The sequence below is a fragment of the Aspergillus saccharolyticus genome, assembly GCF_003184585.1.
Source record: "Aspergillus saccharolyticus JOP 1030-1 unplaced genomic scaffold BP01scaffold_21, whole genome shotgun sequence".
NCBI classification, from domain to species: Eukaryota; Fungi; Ascomycota; class Eurotiomycetes; order Eurotiales; family Aspergillaceae; genus Aspergillus; species Aspergillus saccharolyticus.
This window is the reverse complement of record NW_020290631.1, coordinates 37,742-63,261: the sequence shown is the minus strand read 5'-3', so window position 1 is coordinate 63,261 and position 25,520 is coordinate 37,742. Positions and strand designations below refer to the sequence as shown.

Genomic DNA, 25,520 nt, shown 5'->3' with positions numbered 1-25,520 from the left:
TGGGCTATGTACCCGAGTGGCCATTACCTCTACGACAGTCTTCTATATTGTCAAAATATGACTGGCAAGAGAAGTGATCGAAAGTTTCGAAAGAGACAGGAGATCTACTCCTTCGCCCAGGGAAAACTCAGTCTGGGTAGCTTTCGCTCAGAGAGTTTCAATACTGCAATCCCAGTGAGCGAAGCATAAGCATGTTTCAGCTCCTCGGATCTTGGTTGGGGTGGTTCGCATACTGGGGACTGGCCTACAACTGACTCCTCCAACTGACTCGTGCACGTCACCTATCTCTGTAGGAATCATGCTTTATCCCTGATTTGGAGCGACAGGCAATCCAGCAGCGACGCGCCGACACGCCTAGCTTTGTTGCTGATATCAGCCCTCTCCGGAGTTGCGGTTGCATGAGATCCTCCGCCATCCTAACAACGACAAATATTATTCTATTATTACACACTTTTATTCATGTGCTATAGCCCTATCGCATGAGGACATCCCACCAGACGAGAAGATTCGCCTCTGCATTCATTATCTACTGAGATAGGTGACCTCCCTATCACAGATGAGTATATGCCCCTTCGCTTGGGTACAGGCCGAAAAGACCTCTGACAAGGACTTAGATTGAGTTCACGGGAATCCAATCTAAGACCTCATGCGTTGATTTGTGAATGTATCATTCATTGACATTGAAAGCTCTGGATATAAATCCAAATCTGCGAAGTTTCGAAACGCTGGCAAAATCTGAATGGTAAGTACACCGTCGCGGTATTCGTATTCTGGCCTTGCTAACGCTCGTGCAGCCAGAGAAACGGGGCCTCATGGGAACGCTTAGGCGATTTCTTCGAATAAGTAGGGCCTGCTTCTAGATAAGAAGGCTCCCCTTCCCCCCCTCAGCTGAAGGCTTTTCCCTTCAACTTTCTCTCTCTCTCTCCACTCCCGCCGCGCACCCGCATCTACGCCCGAGGGGGTCGCCTACAATCTTTCATCTTAGTGCACATCGTGGCCTCCCCCAGGTCACCTTCACTAAAGCGTATGAAGCATGCCTGAGATGGAAACAGAAGGACTCGGATCTCAGTAGCCGTGTCGACCCCATCCTGCGAGTCGTTGCTAACCACTGTGGCCAAGCAAGGGCTACCAGGGAGGAGGTCTGGCAGGCCGCCCGAAATCGAAACATGCTCCCGAAGACCGGGGACCCCTGGGCACCGGGGCGAAATCGGTCGCCCCCAGGAAGGGGCTTTGGCTAGTTGGAATCAAGGACGCATCTAAAGCCAACCAGATCATCGGGGGCACTGTGGAATTCAACTATAAGGGACATGTGCACAAAGGCATCTTCGAAAAATACTACACCGGCGGCCCCAAGCGGTTCGTTACCGACTCAGTGGGAGCGATAGACGATGACGACCTAATCGGACTCATTGCGACCAACGTCCCCGGGATAGAATTCGACCTTGCAAAGCAGGCACTGGGAGGTACCGTCGGGCCGAAGAGGCAGGTGGATTTCGCTAAGCCACCAGGACTTATCGGCCTCTGCGGTCTCCGGCTCCATAATCCCAGGATCTCCCTTGGCGCCTGCGAGCACATTCAGGGCGACCTGGGACCGACCAGCGCCCCACACGTGCCTCCCGCCGCCTGGTTTATTCGAAATGGTCGGCATGAATAGTGATAAGTACTGCAGTATGGTTACAGTGAAGCGATTGTCGGACTTTCCGGACAAGTTCCTCCTCAGTTACTCTGGGAAGAACCGTTATATCAACCTAGAAGGAACGAATAGGCTGTTCTGTGCTGATCAGATCACACTCGCCACCATCCACATCGATACCTTCGACAGACGGTCTATCAAACCGACATCCCCCGTCTGTAAGGGCCAGCGTTTTACCATCCCCGCTCCGGAAGAAACAGCAACTCTCAAGTCTATTTTGAACTCCGTCCAAGCACCAACTGAAACGACATTTCTGAAGCTCTTCCAGACAGCTCTGGAGCTCTGCCAAAGGGACAGAGCCATACAGTCAAACACGACCTAGTCTTGCAAATAAGCCTATGACAGTTACCTGGGAGGATGGTTTGCCTAAATCAGATCGGCTCTTACTCATTGCCAACCTCTCTCTATGACAGGTTTATCGATAGTTGAGGATACATGATGGCATGCCAACAACAACTGAAAGAATACGACGAAGACCGATGACCGTCTTGTCTATCGTTGCGGATTCCTCTGCTTTTCATGGGTGGGAAACAGGGCTGCTCATCAAATTGAGCAAGGTCGCGAAAACAATGACAATTCAGAAGTACGGAGCGATTGGTCTTTTCATTCGCCCTTGGTTATCTTCTAAGCTCATTCTTAGAGAGGACAACTCCTACGCCATCCCAGAGGCCCCACGGGTCGTGTCCGAAAGCCTCGATATTTCGGATCATTTCGACCCTTTCTGCAGGTTGCCCTTGCCTTATAATACTCTCATCATGCTCTCGTACCCCCGAACGCTGGGGCGCTGTGCAAGAGAGGTTCGCAGACCAATCGCGGATAAGGCTACATTCACGGCCACTCAAGCGCACCCCTTCAATGATAAGAGACAAGTACGCGCAGATCTGAAAAATCAACTCCCTCATATTGCGAAATAAAAACCGAAGAAGCCTAAGCCAGTCCCGGACGCTCAGTTCTGGGACGTCTTGAAAAACATCCTTCATTCGGGGAAGTCCTTATTTTGCCCACCTGAAGTTGAGGTGGTTCGTCGAAGGGGTGAACAGAAAGCCGCCAATTCCAGCTCCCAGTTAGATGAAAATCCAACAACCAGGGATGGCATCAGATTAATAGACGCCTTTGCCACGGAGAGATACGCTGTGCTTGCATGGGGCTACAGAAAGACACATTTCCGGGGATATATTCACCGAAACATGGACAGAGGTCTTTCGACTATGAAATTGTCGATCGTGTGATTGAGGCCGATGGCAGAGGGGTAACAGTGGTGACAAGGAGAACCATTTGACAATAATGGCCTGGTCTCTGGGATCATTTACCCAGCACACCCGAAGCCTTCAGGCTGTTCGATTGAAAGTCTCCATTCTAAATCTCCTATGCTTAGTTCTGGGCCTGTAACAGTACTGTCAGAATAAGTTGGATCGGAAGTTCGGAGTCAACCTGTCGGATCATTCTCTGACCAGTGTCGCACAAGTCCATGCTACATCCTTGAACAGCTGAGACGTCGATTGCCGTCCAATGCACTACACGCGGCAACAGAGAGACAGGCCTGATTACCGTACCATATGCTGATAGAATTCCAGCCGATATCTGGAAGACACCATCGAATCAGTATACTTCCAATCGCTTCACGGGGACAGGTTATGGAAATCCATATGCCCAAGGCGAACGATTCCGGCAACCGTACGTCTTCAGGCAGCAAACAAGGCTATCAACGCGGAATATTGGTTGATATTTTCTACCAAAAAAGGCTTCCATGGATGGTGTGAGGTTGCTGTGCTAGTTCTACGTTGGAGGTTCGTGGCGTTGCCGCTACTTTGATGCCACTCAGGCGAAGTATAAGCCTAACCCAGTTGTGTCTCCGTCAAGAAACATCACCAAGAGATCAGAACAACATGACCCCCGCGGTCCCGGGGCCTTTGCTCGCTGAATCACCCCGATTATAACGCATTGATCTGCGAGGAGTAGCAAGCCTTCCCGCAAGACCCCAATCGCTGCGAAGACAGCTGAGACCAAGGTTCGGACGCAAGCGCAGAATGGGAAGCCGGTGACCACCGCTCGAGAAGCCGATTGCAGGCGTAAGGGTCCACTCAGGCCTGATCGGCGGAAACAGGTCAGCGAGACAGCTGACATAGAACTCTCTGGTACAGATAACATACCTCATGGCCGGTGGAAATAGATATTCTCCTGACCAGCCATCTTTTGTGGAGAATCTGCGCCGCTAGATTCAATATGCGTGGCTTTCACAAGTCAATACCACCAAGCTAGTGAGCACCACACCATTACCACCATCCCTACCGCAATAACAACGCCCAGTTGGACCGTCAAAGTGGCATCCTGCTGCTTAAAGTTGGATTCTGCGGCTCGGCCTGCGGGCATAAAGGTCTCTTGACATCGTCCTATTAAAAAAAAGCACGATGCAAGCATGGCTAGGGTTCTTGAGAGCACGTGATCAGATTCTGGTCCGGAGGAGACGAGGAGTCTGGCTCCAGTTCATGTGTGGGCGCGTGAGGCCGCAACGAGGATCAAATATGATAGGTGGCCTACACCTAAGGGGCTGGTCATCTGCGATCCCGAAGTCAAGATACTTCATCACGCCAGACACAATAGAATCGCCGTCAGAAGTTCTTGGTTACAGTTCAATCAGGCAACGAGAAGCACATGTGCTCCGAGCAGGAGAGAAAGTTCATCCAAGACCCCCAAACCAGCATCCAGGATTCAAACAATCCTCAGAACGGGAGTGAACTTCAAGATGATAAAGGCGGGATGCTACGTCTGGAGCTCTTTTGCAGCCACCACCGAGTCGGCCATCGATCGTCATCAGGAACTATGAATGCGTCGCCAGTATACGGCTTGCAGAAGACTAAATCTCGTCTTGTTCCATGCTTCGCCTCATATCTAAACCATGCCCAAGGGTTAGGCCAGCAGATGCATTCTGGGGTCCATCAAGCTGAGCAGGTCAACTGTACGATATCACGAGGTCACGTGACCTCGGACCTCACAACACCTCTCAGTGATCCGAGCGTCTCACCAACAGAACACCAATCAATCATCACATCTGTCACATCAACAAAATGAGCCGTTCAATTTCAGTCCTGTTGTCACAAGTGTGACGTTCTGCCGCCAGGCATCGCCTTTGGCGGGAGCTAAAGGCGCTACAGGAGGAATCAATCATCATCCTCGCCAATACCAGAGCCACCAATACAACTCGATGCGGTTCAGGGGCTTTGACATTTAAACCATTTCGAACATCTCTACACTGTCCACTATCTCACCGCTGGGTCTTCAACAGTTCTTATATTCTACACAGCCAGAGTCGCTAATGGTTGCTATCCAACAACAATGTCTTCCGTTAATGTCGAGTCGCGCAGTCTCACGTTTCATACAAAGCTCACTGATATTAAAAGCACGTGAAAGCCTCGACATTTATTGACAAGCAACATCTCTCAAGTCTTTTCTTCAAGTTCTCGAAAATGCCTGACTGAAGGAGAGTACTAAAAAAGCAGAGAACTAGCCGATGGCCGTCTCAGCGTCGGTGATAAGCCAGTACTAGTTATTGTGCTCAGAGCAGGCTGGTCGGAGACATACACCTATCGTCTCGAGGATATGAAGAATGGTTTACGAAGTGCTCGATTAGACAGTTGTTTTGCCCGGCTTCCTGGGCGGTTCGTGCGCGAACTGCCATTTCAACTCACTCGGACGATGACGACGACGAGGAGGAGGAGGCCTCCGCGGTCCGCAAGTCTCTGGGGGACCTGCTGGCCAAGTTCCTTGTCGGCCGGCGCGTTGTTGCCCCCGTCCCCGCCCACTAACGTATTCTGCTGCTGAAATTTGGACACTCGACGAGGAAGGCCAACTCAAACATCGATAGCCGAACTTTTTAACACAATTTTCCCGGCCATGCTACCTACCAGTCTCTTAAGAGTGACGCACAGCAACCTGTTTGAAACCTCGACTTCGAGCTGAGTAGGACAGGATTCGATTCTGGAGATCCATACTGGAAAGTCGTGCAGACGCCCTTCCAGAAAAGTCATAGCTTTGATCCTGTGCGCGGCTTGTTGATCATGCGGTGCTCAAGGACAAAGTTGCGCCGGGCATACGGAGCGTGTCGATAGACACGGCCCGTCTCTGCCCCTCCCCATGTTGCCGGAGGACTTGAAATCCCCTGCGAAGCTCATGCGCAGCTATGAATGGGATGCAATCACCTGTTTGTTCGGCAACCTCCACAGCCTCGGGGGTTTGTGACTGAAGTTGGAAACTTTCAGTATGATTGTCTTTGTGATCCCTATCATGGAATCTGTTGCGCTGGAGTTGGTGAGACTCGAATGCTCGATTGACGAGTTTTACGCAAGGAGATGGGGAACAGGGGGGAATTGGAGCTTGTATTAATATTCCTTCTCGACTGTGCATCTTAGGCGACTTCTCCTCGGTACCAAGAGACATCTACGGCTCTACTATCGGACCTGCCATTTGACCTCTAGGGGATATTGAGGGTCAAGTCTCCAATCCGTCTCTCATGAGCCAGTTACTGAGTTCGCCGGTTGCTTCCGAGTGTCGCCGCGACCAGTGCTCCTCTTACCCTTGGGATCATGCCAACAACTTCTTCCCAACGCCCTCTGGTACATGGGAGAACTATGGAAAGTCTTCGTCCCTCCCCGCGCCCACCATAACCTTTGTCCGTCACAGAGCGCACATTGCAGTACAGTTAACGACGATGAAGCCCTTTGGTTTTCTATTCCACTGGACAGGAACGCAGTCTCTGTCAGGCCGCAAGCAGATGTGGATCTGCGACCCCATTGTGCGGCCTGTACTGTACGTTGAGTCAAGCAAGCCATCATAGCTGGCTGTCCCAATCCAGCTCCGCGAGGGTATCCCAGTGATTTGAGCTGCTGAGGGTGTTTCTGCTGTTGCGATGCTTCCGTCGGAAAGGCATTCCGCGACTGTACATGTGAAGGGATAGAGCAGAAGTGCAACAATTGATTGCACGCAGCTGGTGGTCGACTGTTCTCTTACGAAATAAAGGCTGCTACTTCAAGGTCACCAGCTATACCCTTATTCTTGTCCGGCTATGGAGTCTTTTCACAACAATTGAGACCCCAATCTCTTCTGAATAGACTGGAAGACATTTTCCAGTCACGATCGCCGGTGTCGCGAGTCTGTGCCTAGGAAGGCCGGCGCACCGTCGAATGACGCGTGCTTCTGCTCACAGCGGCGACCAGTCAGTCCAGGGTTTTGGTGGACAACCACTGACAAATCTCAGGATCTGAGTCACTACTTTCATGCAGGAAGATTAGATGATATCGATCGCACTTCTCAAAACCGATACAGACGTCGTCCAGCAACGCGAAGCTGCCCAGTAAAGCGAGCTCTCCGTCCCTAGCTGATCTATTCGTATCCGTCTTGTGTTGCGAGCATGTGAACATCTACGGCGATGACAAGCTCTACCATCGAATGCCTCACCACTGGAGTCCTCTTCAAGGGTTGCTAAGGCTCCACGGACCGACAAAGGCAAGAAGAAGAGGTCTCGCAAGGAACAAGAGTCTTCTTCTCTGTCAAAAGACACGCTTCAGGATGCTTTCCTGGCACCACCAAATGGCCAGAAGAACACAGAAAAGACGCCGGTCCTTCGGTTGACGATGACCAACATCGTCGCGGCCCCCGCGATCCCCGGCCCCATAATCCCTGGACCTCCCGCGCCTCCAGCGGGCACACCCAGGGCCGACTGGGACCAGCCGGCGCCCCACGTGCGGGCTAACGACGACTCAAGAGTAGGGTGTCTCCCTCTTCGTCGAGCTGCCTCCCGCGGCCTGGTTTGCAGATCACACGGAGGCAGCACCCGCCGTGGTACCCAGCCTCCCTCCCTAGACAGATTCGCAGCCCCTGTCGGGTCGTGAGCGGGCCTGGATCTAGAAGCCTATTATACGGTCTATACTGTATATCGGGTGGTTGGACTCTAGGTAGTAAGCACTACTCTCTTGCAGAGTAGGCTGCGCCTCCACATATCCCGGCTTCTGTCCTCCGCGAGTAAGTGCTGTAGCTCGCGTTGGGTGTGTGGGGTGGGTGGTCGCGGGTAGCTCGCCGTTTGTATTGAGTTCTGGCTTTTTCTTGATTTTCAATCAGGTTTTTTATGCCCCCGCGACTCGGCCCTGTTGTCTCAACCATTTTCCCGATCTTCTTTTGGGGTGAAATCATGCAATCGATTTGAGTCTTTCGCAAGGACATTCTACCGACTACACTGTTGACGCTCTCCCTTTTGCTCACCTCGACATATAAACCTAGGTTGACTGGCTGGATGGTGATATTCTCGACACCCTAAAGACTCGATACAGACGACAACATTACGTTCTCAGGTCGTTACTCAGGCTTATATGTGCTGTGCAAGATGCAATGAGCGCTACACCTCTATTGTTACTGGATATCACTCGGTGGTGATCAATCCAGAGCAATCCTCACTAGGAGATAAGCACGACTCGCAACAAGGCCTCGAAGGGGTCTATCCATTGCTATGTCGTCCGCTGTGATCTCATTAATTTCTCAAAGCATTGACGGGTCCGCTCCAGTCGAACCCAGGATCACATTGCTCTGTGCTGTTCGCCTTGGCTCAGTTGGCATTCGATCTATCCACCCGATGCAGAGACTAGCATCGCATCGAGTTTAGAATGAAACTATACGAGATACCCGACGCGAGACCAGCTTAGTGTGGATCCGTCCGCCAAGATACCTTTTATACTCGCGCAATATGGACCGAGGCCAGACCTGTGGTAGTTGAGTGCACAAAGCACACTCGGTCAACTGCGGCTTCTTCATCAGTAGTCCGGAGGATACCACACACAGTACTCCACTATGTTACTTTGAAGACGACAGGCTCTTCTCAGCGTTCACTACAGACCTGCATTTTCCAATCTAACCAGCAAATGCTCACTGCTGATGCTTGTAATGATCCACAGTCGATGGGGTTTTGTGCTTCTTTATGTGGGGTGGAGGGGTTGAACGCGCTTGATCGCGCTCTTACTCTGTAAGGCTTACCTACCCTCTTATGTTATGGAACAGGTTGAACACCAACGCGTTGAAATACAGTACTGTCTAATGCGACTCGGTAAGTGTGCTGTTGAAGGTTTTCAAACTTTGCTTATACTTGTACAGATCCAAGTCAAGGATCGGGTTCGTTGCGCGGAGAACGAGGTGTTCAGTGCTCTGGAAGCACCTCCATCGTTTCGGTTGCATCGACGACGAAACGGGGAGGAATATTGTTACCTTGATTACAATCTCGTCCATCAGGTATTCAGGTCCAACACTGGCGAGGATATTCGGATCAAATGCGGGGTATGCAGCCACGCGAACACCTACTGCATACCAGGAATAAGAAGCAGACTGAGGACTTTTGGTCCTCTACGGGCCGTGAGAGCTTTAGATGCCACTTGTCCGCCCATTCAGACCGTTGTGGGAGTAATCCCCACTGCGGCGTCATCTTCGTGTGGCTCAGGAGCGAAGCTCACGAACACCTAAATCATTGGATCGAGGGAATAGGGGCAGAAGGGAACTGTCTTTGACCTAATCAGTGGACAGTTGTGAATGACTTTAATGCAGCGGGTTGGCGGACGCAGAGGCACTCATACACTAGTGAACAGTGATGGGGCACGCCTCTCATAGCTATCACTGTTCCTCAGAATCCTCCGCGATCGAGTGAGCCATAGATCCGTTGTAGGAGCAAATGGGCCCAACGGATGAAAATGGTCATGGTTCATGGGAAATTCCTGGATGACATGTAAAGAGGAAGCTCGTCGACACTTATCAGGTTGACAGTTACGAACGCAATGACAAGGGCCCTGAGAAAGGGCATGTTGTACGTTGTTGAGTGGACGGTTTGCACAGACTTAAAGACAAAGAGTGTCTTCAGGTGGAAGCGATCACCCCTTGGTTACCGGAAACCTTTCCGACTATTTCATCACGGATATGACTAGTCAGCACGTTAATTCTGGCTGGCTGTGATTGCAAAGACTATGTGTTAGTGGGATAGGTGATAATCCTAGTTGGGTTAGGGTTTATTGACAAGAAGAGCTGCTGACTTCAAGGCGTAGCCTCATCTCTACGCCGTTCATCATAGAATTCACCCGATCTGGTATGCAAGGCTTGCAACGAGGACCCAGCCAAGCGAAGCATCTCCCAAGACCCATCTCCAAAGGCAAGAGTGCGCGAGACCTCTCAGGGTTGACATTCAGCACGTTTATCGTATGGCTTGCCGTTGTATCAAAAGCAGTACAAGTAGCAGCAGTATAGATACCTTATGTATCAGAAGTCGATAGTAATAGCATCCTCACGCTATCCAGTTCGCAAACTAAATCAAGTCAATAAGGTAGTAACACTCCGATACAACCCCGAGTAGATGTATATGCAGGCAGAGATAATTCACAACCATTTACTACATAGCGGACGCAACAGGTCCTCAAAAACCATACAAATCCCAAGCCAAGGACTAAACAAGCACCGCCCTCTGACCAGTCCTACTGCCCGCCAAGACCAGCCGCACGATAAAAGGTAGGGCTATCGAATCCCATGCAGGGAAATCAATAAAGTTGCAGATCATCTGCAGTGCTCTGCAGTACGACCCTGCAGCACCATCCAACATCATATCAAGGAACAGGATATCTGCAGGTATCATGTACCATATATATACCAACAAAAACCCCCCTGATCCGTTCAATAAATTCTGGCGTCGTCCTCTCCCCGTCTTCTACTACTCACACTGCCATCACTCACCCTCTCCACCACAAATATGCGCAGCATCCTCCCTCCCCTGCTTCTCCTCTTCTTCGTCCTAACCAACGCCTGCACCCCACCCCCGGACCCCACCCCCGAATACCTCACCACCCGCCCAGCGTGCACCACCGACGAAAACTGCCAGACCACAGCCATGGAACCCAACTACTGCTTCCCCGCAGCCCACAAATGCCTCCCGCGCCTCGCCCCGGGCACTTGCTGCGCCACCCACAACGAATGCGCCACCAACTACTGCCACGCCGGCAGCTGTGCCATTTCCCAGCGGGGCAAACCCTGCGCCAGTACCGTCGCCGACTGCCGTGCCACCAACACCAACGAGAACACCTCCGAGCGCTGGATCTGCGCCACGGAAACACGCACCTGCCTACCAGCCGTGCTCCCCGTCGGGGCCTCGTGTCTCGTGGACGAGCAGTGCGGGTTCGGAGCTTGTCAGGCCGGGGTATGTGTGCGGCCGCGGGGGGCGTACGGGGCGGTGTGCACCGCGACGGAACAGTGCGTGGCGGGGTTGGTGTGTGGGTTTAGTTTGTGGAGCGAGGATCGGGGGGTCAAGATTTGTGAGACGGAGCCGGCGGAGGGGGCGTATGGGGCGGGTTGTGCGCAGGATGGGGATTGTGCGTCGGGGAACTGTGGGTTGAATGGGGAGGCGGTTTGTGGGGAGCCGAGGGTTTGTACGGAGGTCGGGGGTGGTTGTTGGAGGGATGGGGATTGTTGTACGGGGAGGTGTCGGAGGGGGAGGTTGTTGGTTTGGGGGAGTTGTGCTGTTTGATCAAGTTGGTTCAGTGAATTGATTAAGTTACTTACTCTTACTGAGAGATGGATGGATTGTTTTGTTTCTGTAGGCTAGGAGGGGGTTGGTTATTGTTATGGTTACTCTAATCATCGAGACTTCGAATGAATCCCTGTCAGACATAAGGTGTTCAAACAGATAATATCAATGTCAATGTCAACCGTCTGAACAGCCAGCCCCTTTCAGGAACCTTGCAGAGATGAATGGACGGGACAAAGGGAAGAGATCGAAGAGGATATATGGCCCCTTCTTATCACATGACATGGAAAGCCTCACGCAGCAGAAGCCAAGAGAGGGAATGATGAACAATGGGTGCGTAAGCAGACATCCCCCGCAGAGTGACATTTGCATCCACAGCATCAACATGACACCCTATTGTCAGACACTCACCATTGCCCTTCGGCTGCAAAGAGACAACACACGCTAGGGCTTTGACAAACAGCGCCATGGTCCAGCCATCGTCTCGAAGAGTCGATCGACAGTCTTGCTAGTTAGCAATAAGAAACGGACCCACAAATAGGCAAGTTGTGATGTGGACTTGATGAATTTATACAGGCACGTGACACCCTCTCCCCAAATCACTCAACACCATACAACACTCGAAAAATATAATGTAAAAGCAATCCATTTGTTTGCAAACCCAAATCCAAGTTGTTTTATCCCACACGGTAAATCCGAAAGCATCGAAACATGAAAGCCGAAGCGATGTTATACCTAACCCAACCATGCCATTGAAACAGTGCCAGCCAGTACAAGGCGCCTCCGCAACCAACTCAATAACGACATTACTCCTCGCCAAGCTCCTCCACTCGGGGTGCCAAGTCACGCTTGACCGTGCTGGAAGTATCCGGTGCTTCTGTTGCCGTAGTGGATGCGGCAGGAGCTGCATCAGTTGCAACCTCAGTAGCAGGCTTAGATGCTTCCTCACCAGCCACCGCCTTCTTGGACTTCTTCTTCTTCTTCTTGTTCTGTGTGACTGTCAGTATCATCCCGGATCGAAAGTAAAATCTCGCATACCTCTTGCCAGCCCCACAAAGGCTTGAAACTATCCACGAAACCGACATCCTCAAACAGGTTAGGGAAGAGCCAGAGTCCAGGCGGCACTGCAAAAACGGTAATGCAGAACAAGATCAGACGGAAAATGGACATCGCGAAGAACAACCCGAGCAACCCCATCATGCCGACACTCAAGTACCAGACACCCTGCCGCATCACCATGGGCCAGAGGGGAAACAGGACAACGGCGAAGATACCCGCAACAACGGCGCCAGCCATCAACTTCTGCTTTAACTGGGGCCCCTCATACAACCAAACGTAGTGCATCATAGGGTTGGTTTCCTGGTGCTGCTCGATCTTGACCGTCCACAGCCCCTTGACACGGTTCTTCGGCTTAGCGTGATTGTGACCCGCATGGGGATCGACTTTCGAGACTCGGAGAGCCAGAAGAGACAGGGGGAGAAGCTTGAAGACATTCTCTGCAGAAGCGCGGTCGGTCACGGGGGGGAGAAGGGAGTTTTTCTTCGCGGCGGCTTTGGCGTATGCGGGGGATTCGAGGGCGCGAATAGCGCGTTTCACTGGAGTACACTGTCAGCACTGGTTCATCGAATGCATTACCTTAGCATCGCACCTTTGAACATCTCCTTTCGTTGACCATCCATGATGCAAGTGCGTGTCTTGAGGTTCTGCGACTGCAGGAACTGGGCCACCGCGATGGCCTTCGGGTCGGGGGGGTTGGATGGGTTGACCGGCACTTGACGTGTCGTCTGCTGGGGCTGAGGTTGTTGAGGCGCTGGCAGGTTTTGACCTGGTTGTGCGGGCGACTGGCCTCCCTGAGCTTGTGCTTGAGCTTGGGCTTGGGCCTGGGCTTGGGCCTGCGCCCGGGCTTGTGCGATCTGTTGCTGGTGTGCGGCCATCGCCCGCGCTCTTAGCTGCTGGACATATTGCTCGGTGCTCATGTTGTGCTTGGCGGCCTCTGCGGCGAGTTGTTCGCGCTGCTGCTGAGCAAATTGTTCTGGGGTCAATCCGCGTCTGGCAGCCTCAGCAGCGAACTGCTGCTGCATGGCCGCAATCTGCTGGGGAGATGGCCCACCGGGCGCCGCCATGATGAGCGATGGAACTAGGACTGAGCTAGCAGATAATGAAGAAATGGATCAACGACGCTGATCTTTCGAGTTCGCCTATCATGCAAAAAAAGCAGAAGAGAGACTGGAAGTGACAGACAGTCGGGGAGAATAAAGAAAGCGGGATGAGTTGAGGTGAGTTGGTATGGGAAGTTGAGATGGTGAGGTGAAAGCGAAGACCGAAGAGGCCAGATGGTGTTTGGGCCAAAAGCTCCCACCGCCTTCTTCTCCGCACTCGGCCGCCCGGCGCATTTCCGTTCATCTCTTCCTCCTTTACTGCATCATCTCATGCCTCTGTCGCATCTAATCTCGCAAACAACGGTCATGCCGAGTTTCTCATTGCTCAATCGGCCTCTCCGCTGCCTGCGGCTCACAGCTCCACGTCAATGAAGTTTGACCCGGATATTGTTCTCAATTCGACGCAGTCGGCTGTCTTCCTAGTGAGTTCGCAACCGTCTCCAATCACCCATCATGCCACTAATAAGTATCGCATAGAGCGAAAGAGATGTCGCCGGCCAGATTCCGTTGAATTTCGTCACCACCTCCTCCGTGTCCCTTCGCGCAGCTTGTTTCGGCAATAACATTTACGACGAAGATGCGGCGGGCCGATGCATCTCCAACTTGCTCACGGTTGGATATCGTCGCTTGATCGTGGACCTCTACTGGTCGACTGACGCACGGAAATGGCAGCTTTGTCCAGTCTCGATACCCCAAGATGCGACGGTTATCAGCATCTCTGGCACCTCGAGCGCAACTGCGACCGCGACCGCGACCAACGCAGCGCAAGCGACCGTCACCGCGGTGGCTAGCTCATCGGGCTCGCTGCTCTACGAGCTCGGCTCATACCGATGTACCACCAAAGTCGACCTGGACGGCTTGATCGACGTGCTCCGGGGCCATTTCCAGCGTACCAACACGGAGCTGACCGCATACATTCGTTTCGTCTCCTTCAACCTGCACGCCGCCGCCAGCGCCGCCCATCCGGACGAAGCCGGCTCGGTCGTGACCGGCGCGCAGCTCCCCACCGGCTCGGAGACCCTCAGCGCCATCTTCGACGACCAACTCTCATCGTACGTCTACACCCCGTCGGAGCTGGTGTCTGAGCGTGCCAACCTCAACAAGTCCTGGTTCGAAGTCGACGACAGCTACAAGCCGATCACGGACTACTTCACCATCCATGAGGACGCCAAGGGCATCCAAAGCACGCCGGACGGATGGCCGTGCGTGAAGTTCGTGCAACTGGCGCGTGAGAAACGCCTACTGGTCGAGTACGCCGCAGTCGACCCCCAGCTGGCCGAGTACGACCTCTTCCCGGCTGGCAGCAGCAGCCTCATCTTCCCGCCCTACTACCTCTCCTCGACGATCTCCATCTCCGTCGACTCCGCCGGCCAACTCGACACGACCTGCTACTACACACCCGGTGCGACCACCGTCGCCGAAGCCAACTCCTCCTGGGCAATCTCCGACTACATCCCTATACCCGCCATCTCCCAAGATCGCAACGCAACCATCGGCGACATGGCCGCCGTGTCCGTCAACCTCACCGCGTGCGGCCTCACCCCTTCCCTCAACGACACGCTCTTCAACACCACCGCCGCCGACACCATTGAGCCCTACGAGGACCTCTCGCTGGCCACCTCCTGGGCCTGGTCCATCAGCCAGCCCGCAGACGCCAACGCGGACACCCAAGACGACGACGACGACGATGACGACGACGACAGCGCCTTCGCCTCCAACGACCACTGCGCCGTGATGGACCTTTCGCTCGGAGGCCACTGGCGCGCCGTGAACTGCAGCGTCAGCCGCCACGCCGCCTGCCGCGTCGGCACCAGCCCCTTCACCTGGCGCCTCTCGCCCTCCGCCCACTCCTTCGCCGACGCCTACAACCACGCCTGCCCGTCCAACACCTCGCTGTCCGTCCCGCGCACCGGCATCGAGAACTCCTTCCTCTACCACTACCTCCTCACCCAAACCGACACCCTCGACCCGACCACCACTTCCGAATCGCGCCGCGAGGTCTGGCTCGACCTCAACTCCCTCGATGTCACCTCCTGCTGGGTGACGGGCGGGCCTGACGCCAGCTGCCCCTACGCCGCCGACCCCGGTGAGCTGGAGCGTCGCACCGTTCTGGTGGCAGCCATCGCCAGCATCGTCATCTGTATTATTGCCGCGTTGACGTTGTTCGTGAAGTGTAATGCGAACCGTCGGAATTCGCGCCGGAATAAGCGCCTCATTAAGGGGTGGGAATATGAGGGGGTGCCTTCTTAGTCTGCCGGGGTGGGGTTGTTTCGCTCTTTAACGTCATTTCGCGACATCTACGCGGGGGGGTGGGGAGGGGAGGTGCTGCTTGCTTGTTTTCTTTCCTTCATTTCCTGACATCTCGCTGGGGGTGTGTTATTGGTTGATGAGTGTCATTCATTTTACTGGAGTTATACTGTACATACCCAGGCTCTTGTTTTCCTTAGTACATCTTGTCTTGTACAATCTTTTGTCGTATCTATCACCCTGCACATATTTTTAGCCTACCACTTCAAACCCGATCACCTCATCACACATGTCCTTAATTCCATTCATTTTGCACCGTGCTGAGAAATCAGCCACTATGTACGTTCTGTACAGTACAATAGTACCTACAATACATAAAATTCAGAGACGAAAGAGGAGTATCACTGCGTAAAGAGAGAGACCCAATCCATCAAATCCAGTCAAGTCTCAATCATCATCCACATAGATCATCAGAATCCATCCAAATCAATAAACATCAAATCATAAAGAAATCCATCAGTCAGCCCTTCGGTCATCAAGTACCGTCCACATCACATAGCCGTGTACCGAGTATCGATGCTCGTCGACCCTTCACGCCACACCTACAACCCAGCAAACCTCGCCCATCCAGCCGCACGAACAGGCTTCACGTTCTCGTCGCCACGGACGGGATTAACCTCCACCCCCGGTTTCTTGCTAGCCTCTGCCCGGCCCTCCTCCGCGATCTTCCCGCTGACGTCGCGGCGTCTTCCGACCCCGACAACCCCAAGCCCGGCGAGGTAGTTTCCGTAGGAAATTGAAGAGGAAGCGTTGGGATCTGCGGCGGGGTGTGTGTCTGGGACCGCCCGACCACCAAAGTCGGCGCCGGAATTGCTGACCACGCGGCCCTTGCGGTCTCCGGCAAGAGTCACGGGGTCGGCTTGAAGATAGTCGTTGGCATCGTCATCGTGTTGCTTCAACGCGCCGTAGGCGCTGCGCTTCTGGCTGCGCGACATGGTGAACTTTCCGAGTTTCTGGCCTAGGCTGGGCTTGCGGTTGATGTTGTTGTTGTTGTTGTTGCTGCGGTCGCTGCCGGCTCTGGCCAAGGCGACGTCTCCGTAGAAAGTCTTGCTTTTCTTCGGGGTGGGTTCGACAGCACTGGCGTCTTCGTTTTGTTGCAAGTTCGGAGATAGGTTCGGAATGTCCGTCAGAGCCATGCGGCCGCTGTTGCTTGGGCTACGGGCGACGGCGCGGATACCTTCGACTTTAGGCTGCGGGGTCGGAGGGTTGAGGGCGAGCGGGTTCACCCGCAGGGAGTTGCGGGTTTCCTCATCCAGGTAGTCGTGTTCTTGGTCATGGTCCTGGAAGATGTCGATGCGGTGGTCGCCGAGGTCTTGTTCCGCACTGTCGTAGAGGCCGTTGCGGTACAGGAAATCGTGAACATCGTCATGGTTGTGGCTGTAATACTCATTGGCGGCGATCGACTCATATTCACCGCGGACGTCTTCTGTAATAGCCTGTCCGACAGGCTGGCCGTGGCGCTGCGGGCCGCTGAACCATTCCATCACCCCGTTCTTGGCGGATGCGAGGGTCTCGACGGCGCTGTACGCAGAAGACGGTTCACGAGGAAGCGGGTGTTCATTTTCGTCTTCCGCTGGAGTGGCCGACCGGGAGGGATACACGATCCAATTGTCTGATGCCGGGCTCACGCATTGGGAGCGGGGAGGAATGGCAGGCGACGGTTCACGGACTGGAGAGCCATGTGGGATCGTCGTTGTGGGGCGAGTGAAGATGTCGGGGGTTTTGTCGATCGGCGAATTGACCGTGACGTCGTCGGCAATATCATTGGGCTGCTGGAATGGTAGCTGAGGGACTGACTCCGCCCGCGACATCCGCTGAGTATTCTGCGAATATTGAGAGTGTCTCTTGTCGGAGGCACTCGGCGGGTAACGACTGAAGCCATCTAGATACATGTTGTCCCGAGTGTGCATAAAAGGCACCGTCCGAGGACCCGTGATCAGGGGCTCTTCGCTTGACCCGATGTCCGTGTCCAGTGTAGACAGACTGGCGTGTTTCTCTATAATCTCCGACTTGCTTCGCTTCAGTGGACGCGCAGTGAGATTGTCTTCCAGTGGGTTCATGTCGGGCGGCAGCTTCCGGATCTTATGGAAGATGATACCTAAGAAGATGCAAATACCAAGCGAAATCAGATGCAATCCTCCATTGACCACACTAAGCAAGAAGGTAGACTCCGCAATCTTAGTTGTCACATCCAATTCCGAACTAAGCAGGTTTTGCCAATTCCAAGCAGTGTCGGTCCATTGTCTGTAGCCCAGGAAAGCTGCAAAGATGTAATATGGCACCAATCCCAGATCGAGGGTGCCCGCAAACAGCATGTAACTGGCCTGGGATCCAGGAGGCCTAGTGATCGCAGACCGCCACAAGTACCAGATGCTGTATATATTATGCAGGATGGCTACGGCGGGCTTAGGGACGATCAGTACATAACTACTTCTGCGACACAAGCAGCACTTACCCCGACGCGTACGATCCAGATCACGGTGGTTGCTGCATTCTTGATCACAATGGAGCAGAACAACGATCCTAAGGCGCCGATCAAAGCAAGGACGCGGAGACCCAATTGTATTTGACGTCCGTAGATGACTCTACTCTTTGTGTGGGGGCTCATGGGAGTCCATCGCGTCCGATCGGGAACATTGTAGTACTGTAGGGATCAGCGCGAGGACACCTCACTGCGACGACAAACCATAGACATGCTTACCGAGTCCGGGTGCCGATTGAGACCAACCAAAGGAGCCTTGACCTCCGGTTGTGGTTCCGGTTGAGCCCAGCTTGCCTCTGTCACGGCCTTGGGATTGAATGGTTGGCTGTAGAATCGCGGCGAAGTTGTTTGGTGGTGGACTGGGCTATCATACAGATATGGGGGATCGGACTCGCCCATGGTTCGCGATGGATGACGATGACGCCGCGAACTAAAGACTAGAGCATTGACCCACGCGATAGGCGGGGGGGTGAAGGTGGAGAGACGATTGAGAGGAATGTGGAATGCTGGTGATAAGCTTCTCAAAAAGAAGGAATGCCCGTCGCAACCACCAGCGAGAGGTTGACGAGGGGAGAAACAGGAAGGGAACGACAGTTAGTGACAGCTGACAGAGGAGGAATGTAGGAACCGTGGAATGAGAAAAAGTGGGAGAGGGAGAGGAAGAGGAGAAAGCAGGAATTCAGAGAACGCACGAGCCAAGGTCGGCGCCTGAGCTGCAGGGCTGGGCTCGGGAGCTGCAGCCAGGCGCATCTGTCAACCATCGTCATCATCATCTCTATCTCTCCACTCCATTCCATGAGTTGCAACCCAATGATTGTCAACAAGAACGCCCCGATTGTCGCCGGGGCAACGGAGTCGATAAGATCTATATCACGTGACAATGGGTCCTTATCGGTCCCTGAATTGCCCGCTTTGCCCGGCCATGATTCATTCACGTCCTTTTCTTAACCACAATGAGTCTGCAACGTGCTCCATATGTCTGCGCCCAATGCACGGCGCAGATCACCCGCTGCCCGAAGACTTCCTTCCTACGCTACCAGCGCACGCATTTTGTCCGTCAGTCCCGCCGATACAGCCAGCTCGTGCAAAATGAGCGACCCTTCCGCGTCGCCATCATAGGTTCGGGCCCGGCCGGCTTCTACGCTGCCTATCGTCTCCTCGCCAAGGTGGACGATGCCGTCGTCGATATGTACGAGAAACTGCCCGTCCCTTTCGGGTTGGCGCGATATGGCGTCGCTCCCGATCATCCCGAGGTCAAGGTACGTGAAACAACCGAGGACGCCTGCGAACCAGGACGAACACTGATGTCGGGGGTCGCATAGAACTGCGAAGATAAATTCACCGAGGTTGCCACATCCCCGCGATTCAACTTCATTGGCAACGTCGAGTTGGGTGTGTCTCTCCCACTGAGTACGCTGAAGCCCCACTACGACGCCATACTGTTCGCATACGGCGCCCCGAAGGACAAAGAGCTCGGCCTCCCCGGCGAAAAGGCCAATCGGAACGTCTATTCGGCGCGGGAGTTTGTGGGCTGGTACAATGGCCTCCCCGAGCATCGGGACCTGGCACCGGACTTGACCACTGGCGAGAATGCGGTGATCGTCGGACAAGGCAACGTGGCGTTGGATGTTGCCAGGATTCTGCTGTCGGATATCGATGTTCTGCGCAAGACGGACATCGCGGAATATGCAGTGGAGGCGCTACGGAGGAGCAAGATCAAGAGGGTTCGCGTTGTTGGTCGTCGAGGGCCGATGCAGGTATGCTGCGCTCGACTGCCTTTTCCGCGTATTTGAGGCTTTTCACTGACAACCCTTGCCTCAGGCCGCGTTTACCATCAAAGAGCTTCGCGAACTTCTGCAGCTGCCATCCGTCGCGTTCGACCCCATACCCACAGACCTCCTCCCGTCCGAAGAGGTCATGTCGGCACTGCCTCGCGCCCAGAAACGCCTGGTCCAGCTCATGGCCAAGGGGTCTACGAACGACCCGTCCACGGCGCATAAATCATGGTCGCTGGATTTCCTCCTCTCTCCGGAGAGCCTGCACACCTCGCCTCAACACCCGAATCGCCTTTCGCATGTGACCTTTGCTCGAAACCAGCTGGATTCCTCCGACCCGTTCCTGCCCAGCGCCAAAGTGACCCCTCAATACCTCCCGAGCGGGGAGCGGGCGACGGTCGATCTTCCCGCTGACGCTTTCTTTCGCAGCGTGGGGTACAAGTCGCTGGCGTTGCCGGGCATGGAAGAGCTGGGGGTGCAGTTCGACGCGCGGCGCGGGGTGATCCCCAACGACGGATTTGGACGGATCACCAGCCGCGCCGACACCGGCGATCGTCAGGCGCTACCCGATGGCTCGATCATTTCCCATCTCCCGGGTCTCTACTGCGCTGGCTGGGCCAAGCGTGGACCTACGGGCGTCATCGCCACCACCATGACGGACGCGTTCACCACGGCGGACGCAATCGCTGCAGACGTGACGACGCGACCCTCGCTCAACGCCCCCGAGCAACGCACCGGTCTCGGCTGGGAGGGCGTCCGTCCGGAGGCCGAGAAGCGCGGTCTGCGGCCCACGACGTGGGAAGACTGGCAACGGATTGACCAGGCCGAGCGCGCGCGCGGTCAGGAGAAGGGCAAGGTGCGCGATAAATTCGGACGTGTGGAGGAGATGCTTGACGTTCTTGCATGAGACGTCAGAGTTGTACGATAGAACAGAACTTGCATCGTGTATAGAACAGAATCCCCTTGGTGTTTGGATGATATAGCAGACCAACGATAGATGAAGCAATCGACAATCTCACGAACGTTTTGCTTGACTGTTGTTGCGTCCACCCGTTTGCCCATTTGCCCGGTTTTTAAGCCTTTCAATCCCAGCCCCTGGCACAAGGTCCGACCATTGAACCTTGCGCCCCAGGGGGCTTGCTTCTCCATCTCATATTCAAGACCAATTCCCATTCCCATTCGTATATCCCCCATGAAACTTCAGCTTTCCCCCCAGAAGACTCTGGTACCCACCAGTATAGCACTCCTGCTAACTGAAGAGATATTCAAGCAGGGAAAAGTAGTTAGTCAGTATAAGATTCCTGCCGACGAAACTATACTCGGCATGTTCAGTATAATGCTACGACCACTGAACAAGCGCATACCTTCCTGCTCACATTGCCAGTGAGTAATTATCCGTGGAAAGAATACAAATAGAAGTAAAATACGCTATAAAATACCCACAGCAATATAATGAATAAGAACAATTTCCAATTACCATATCAAAACTCATATTCCCCTCTTCGCGGCCTCTGGAGTAGGCAATTATTCCGGAGTCGGAATGCCCCTTACCCCTTACAAGGAAAAAGAATCAGCGCCGGCCTTGGAGCTAAAAACTTAGGGTGAGGCGGAGATTTTGCTGTATTCATATATTGGAGTACTACTAAATAAGTAATTAGTCTACTGGTAGTACTTATGCAGACTCAACTTAATCAGGGTTAGGTTATTCTGCTAGAGCCAACGGCTGGGGGACTCGGGGAGTAACCACGGGGAGGGATTTAGAGGTGGTGGCTACTGACTGTACGGGTGTGGGATCAGAGGGTTTGACAACTTATGTACATGCCCCTAGTATTATCCGTGGATAAAGGTTTCTTGTTGGGAGACTGGTGGTTTTGAGATCTTTACTAATGTGGCAAGGTAAAATGGTCTCTTGCTTGGTTGTGTGTTTGGGCTACGTTCATGTTTTCTTGCAGTAGTGTCCTTTGAACTATGATATATGTCTACAGTGTATTGGCAATGAATATCATCTCGCGGTATCTAGCGAGCACGAGTGGTAGTAGAATCATCTCCCTACTAACGCTGTACTAACCGGGTTATCTCGACATCGACATCGCATTGGAAAGGAACAGTTCCCAAGTATCAGAATCTCTCGAACGCCTAAATCTAGTATCTGTGCCGCTCCAACTCCACGTAATTAGAATCTGCAGATCTGCAAGGCAGATGCTACGCTTGTAGAAGTTTGTGGTAACTTACGGGGCTCGTAGCATGCCTGGCTTGCTCCATGCTTACTTGTGGTTCTCTTTCATTGTCAATCGACGGCTCTACCACCGGTAGCAATAATTCCCAATGCAACAAGAGTCTATAACGCGATCGCAGTACACAGACCGCTATCAGATACCTTCCTGACAGAAACCAGTCAAACAAACAGTCACACACGGAAACCCAGCGTAGAGCCAAGAGCTTCGATCATCCCAGGCCTGAGCTGAGGTTAGCGATGAGAGCTTCGAGTCATTGACAGCACTCGGATCACACTGCCACTGCAAGAATCCCATCACCGCAGAACGCGTCCTGCTGCGCTGCTCCACCGAACCATATTGCCCAGTCAATCTTTCCTCTCTCTCATGGATTTTGAAGATCTCAACATTCCCACTCGTCCACGGCCAAAAGAATCCAGAACGAACTAGGTACGGAGTATACACCAAAATCTGGGCCCAATTACACCACCCACGGTTCCCCATCAGCCACCCAAGCCACACCCACAATCCCGGTACGAACCTCCAGCTCCCACCGGCGGGCTTCCGACTGACGCCCAACCCGGGAATTGCGTAAGCTGTCATTTGCCAGCTGCCTACCCAGCCATAGACGGTGGAGTGGTGTGTAGGAGGGGAGAGAGTATTTAAGCGACAGCCGCCTGCGACCCAGCAAGCTGTCAGAAGCAATGGACCATCATGGCATGGCAGATCGGTAAAAATGCCCCGGTTAGGAATAGCTCCCACCCGAGAGGAAGACAGACAGTGACGGAGAGTTGGCAGCGAGTCGGGAGCAGAAGTTGATAGCGACAAGGACAGATGCTGGTTCAACGTCGAATGTGGGAGACGAGAGGGGCAAGCGTCACCACCTTAGCTACTCCGTCGTTAATTGTTACGCAAGGAGCTGTGTCAGCAGCGCACGCAACTGCCCATCCTCCTCGTCTTGTAGCAAACTCACATGCAGATGCAGATGCAGCCTGTTTGATCCTAACTTAATAATAATCAAGTAGATGAAGAAGCTTCTTCCTGCCGTGTTTACTGCGCCCTTCCCTTGCCCCGAAAATTCGGTGCCCTTCGTATCAACGTATTCAACTGCCGCAGAGATTTCAAGAAAAACCCTTCGTATCCTTTTCGATGATGGTGACAATCCAGCCCCTGATTCACTGAGTTGAAAGACTCTTGCGTCGGAGCTGGGGCCGAAGGGAGTTGCCGAAGGGGGAAAACGAGGCTTGGTTCCGGCCAGGCTGCATCATACCCAATCTGGCCTGGTATGGCAGCGCGTTGGCTCCAAGCTTCAACGGAGTGGGGCCAGCCTGTCGATCTTCATGCGGATTGTCTTTTTCGCCCCTTTCATTGGTCGGAGGTCCGTCGACCAGGGCACGACGGCTTCGTATCCGGTTGAGCCGGTCAGTGGGGTTGACAATTTGAACGTGCAATGCAGATTATTAAGTGATTATTGATTTTATCCTCGCGGGATGAAGTGAGTGATATAGTATAGATACAACAATTGGTATAGTGATCATGGTTATCCTCGTAAGAAAGATCGTGACAGATGATGAGATGGAAAGAATGACTTGTATCCACGGAGGATCGAGAGGGAAAATAAGAAAGAAAGAGGGGAAAAAAAAAAATTAGTAAAAAGATTGGATGGCAGGTGGGGGTAGAAGTCCGGCTGAATTCTCCACCGGCATCAACCGCTGTGGCGATTTCGGTTCTGAAATTCTTCGGGCTCGGCTGGCTCGTGCGAAATTTCGATGGTCGTCTCCTGGTACACGCCATGCCCCAGATCAGCCAGCTCCATGTCCGTCTTACGCACAATATCTTCGGTCGACGAATCTCGATGATCGTCCACCGTGTCGTTGATGCTCTGTAGACCGCGTCGGAATCGGGTTTTCATGCGCGGCTTCTTCGTAGTCGTGTCGCCGTGACCGGTGGTAATGTGCGTTTGATAGGCGGCCGACTCCGTGTACGCATACATCCGGTCGGAAGCGCTGAGATCAGTCTCCAGCAGCAAGTGGCGACGGGTCAAAGTATAGACCACCACATCTACCAGACCCGACAGAGCCATCAATGTTCCGGCCACCGCAAAGTACGCTCGACTAGGCACGACATGCCGGGCCGTGGACATACGCCCGGCAGCCAAAGGCAGCGACAGCACCAAGTACACCAAAGGATAGATAACCATGTATATGACCACCCGGTTCAACCGCTTCAAGTTCTCTTGGTGGTTCTGACGGAGGGAGGCGGCTTCCTGCATACGGCGTCGGAGATAGAAGAACATGATTCCGTAGAGAACCACGGTACCGAACTCGGCCAGGAAAATCCATAGATAATGTAGCCATAGTCGCTCAGTCTCGTGTTGCGGACCCAGCCAGCACTGTTTGCAGGAGGCAAATTAGTTTTTGAGGTATATAAATCGCAGTTCCCGTTCACTTACCCAGCCTGCTTCAGAGATTACAAAGGTGTCGGAACCAAACAAGCCCACCGGGATGAGACCGAGGATAATGATGAACACCCAGAGACCCACGACACTGGCCACAAAGATTGGAAATGGCAGCTGTCGACCTCGCATCACCACTGCACCCGTATGCATGGCAATCGCCAACACAAACAGACCACTGCCGGGATCCCCGATCTGGATCCACCAACCCTGAAGAACACAGGGCGCACTCGGATAGTAGACATGGCCTTGGGACACCCAGTGAAGACATAGCAAGAATGCCATTGCTTGCTGAATATCGACGAGAAGGAGATTATAAATTAAGACGACGTACTGGTTCTGTGCCAGCGGTCGCTTGTAGTAGTGACGCCAGAAGATGAAACGATAAGTAAGGAACGACAGCAGACCAAACGATGCAATGAAAGAACAGAGAGCGATCACACCCATGGCGACGAAGCCTGCTTTGTCGCTGGCCGTCAGGACTCCGATCTCTGTGGCCGACCGACCTGCCAGATAGGCTTGACCAGCATCACTGCGGTACAGCAGGTGCGACAGTAGGGACAGAGCAGGCATGGTTCATCTCCTGGTGCAAAATGACCTGGAGAAAAAGTACTCGATAGACAGAGGTACCAGGGTCCCACGAGTCTAGAGGAGTGACAGATGCAGGCTTTAAATCCTGGAGCTGAAGGTTGTTCAGTGTTCAGGGACAAGCAGACTAGAAATTGGGTTATCTTGCATGACAACGTCTAGTCTAAATTCTCCGCGAAGCATCCTTCAATTTTGCACTCGCCTTTCTAGGTGAATCCTGCAAGCGCAGTAGGCTCTGGCCACTCACATGTCTTGCCCCTTCTGACTGGAGAGACCGGGATAGGGGGCCACACAGATCTGGTATGGAGCATCC

The 25,520-nt window shown here is 53.5% G+C and overlaps 8 protein-coding genes across 8 annotated transcripts; 5 read left to right on the top strand and 3 right to left on the bottom strand.

Moving 5' to 3' along the window:
• Nucleotides 1-739: 739 nt before the first annotated feature.
• On the top strand, nucleotides 740-2,015 carry BP01DRAFT_366638 (uncharacterized protein; the record flags this gene model as incomplete). Its single annotated transcript, XM_025576416.1, has 3 exons — nucleotides 740-742; nucleotides 1,124-1,640; nucleotides 1,681-2,015. The coding sequence occupies 3 exons, from the start codon at nucleotides 740-742 to the stop codon at nucleotides 2,013-2,015; spliced, it is 855 nt and encodes a 284-aa protein (XP_025430179.1).
• Nucleotides 2,016-5,824: 3,809 nt separating this feature from the next.
• On the top strand, nucleotides 5,825-7,889 carry BP01DRAFT_366637 (uncharacterized protein; the record flags this gene model as incomplete). The annotated part of the gene is made up of 7 exons (XM_025576415.1): nucleotides 5,825-5,921; nucleotides 6,166-6,496; nucleotides 6,818-6,902; nucleotides 7,013-7,040; nucleotides 7,124-7,494; nucleotides 7,671-7,708; nucleotides 7,805-7,889. 7 exons carry the CDS (start codon nucleotides 5,825-5,827, stop codon nucleotides 7,887-7,889), a joined length of 1,035 nt encoding a protein of 344 aa, XP_025430178.1.
• Nucleotides 7,890-10,457: 2,568 nt separating this feature from the next.
• Nucleotides 10,458-11,676, top strand: BP01DRAFT_424259 (uncharacterized protein; the record flags this gene model as incomplete). The annotated part of the gene is made up of 3 exons (XM_025579682.1): nucleotides 10,458-10,901; nucleotides 11,422-11,565; nucleotides 11,632-11,676. The coding sequence occupies 3 exons, from the start codon at nucleotides 10,458-10,460 to the stop codon at nucleotides 11,674-11,676; spliced, it is 633 nt and encodes a 210-aa protein (XP_025430177.1).
• Nucleotides 11,677-12,034: 358 nt separating this feature from the next.
• BP01DRAFT_383688 (Sec62 family protein translocation protein) lies at nucleotides 12,035-13,351 on the bottom strand (the record flags this gene model as incomplete). Its single annotated transcript, XM_025577439.1, has 3 exons — nucleotides 12,035-12,217; nucleotides 12,267-12,823; nucleotides 12,877-13,351. 3 exons carry the CDS (start codon nucleotides 13,349-13,351, stop codon nucleotides 12,035-12,037), a joined length of 1,215 nt encoding a protein of 404 aa, XP_025430176.1.
• A 308-nt stretch (nucleotides 13,352-13,659) lies between these two features.
• On the top strand, nucleotides 13,660-15,680 carry BP01DRAFT_342935 (Lectin C-type domain protein). Its single transcript, XM_025573499.1, has 2 exons — nucleotides 13,660-13,809; nucleotides 13,865-15,680. Exons 1-2 carry the CDS (start codon nucleotides 13,756-13,758, stop codon nucleotides 15,635-15,637), a joined length of 1,827 nt encoding a protein of 608 aa, XP_025430175.1. The 5' UTR covers nucleotides 13,660-13,755; the 3' UTR covers nucleotides 15,638-15,680.
• A 253-nt stretch (nucleotides 15,681-15,933) lies between these two features.
• On the bottom strand, nucleotides 15,934-18,833 carry BP01DRAFT_357811 (uncharacterized protein). Its single transcript, XM_025575283.1, has 3 exons — nucleotides 18,396-18,833; nucleotides 18,150-18,338; nucleotides 15,934-18,099 (listed from the first exon to the last, which is right to left on the bottom strand). Exons 1-3 carry the CDS (start codon nucleotides 18,573-18,575, stop codon nucleotides 16,237-16,239), a joined length of 2,232 nt encoding a protein of 743 aa, XP_025430174.1. The 5' UTR covers nucleotides 18,576-18,833; the 3' UTR covers nucleotides 15,934-16,236.
• A 295-nt stretch (nucleotides 18,834-19,128) lies between these two features.
• Nucleotides 19,129-20,879, top strand: BP01DRAFT_342929 (NADPH-adrenodoxin reductase; the record flags this gene model as incomplete). Its single annotated transcript, XM_025573498.1, has 3 exons — nucleotides 19,129-19,435; nucleotides 19,499-19,933; nucleotides 19,998-20,879. Coding segments are annotated over 3 exons (1,603 nt in total), but the record flags the coding sequence as incomplete, so codon positions are not given.
• Nucleotides 20,880-23,869: 2,990 nt separating this feature from the next.
• Nucleotides 23,870-25,066, bottom strand: gprD (the record flags this gene model as incomplete). Its single annotated transcript, XM_025571937.1, has 2 exons — nucleotides 23,870-24,556; nucleotides 24,617-25,066. 2 exons carry the CDS (start codon nucleotides 25,064-25,066, stop codon nucleotides 23,870-23,872), a joined length of 1,137 nt encoding a protein of 378 aa, XP_025430172.1.
• Nucleotides 25,067-25,520: the final 454 nt, after the last annotated feature.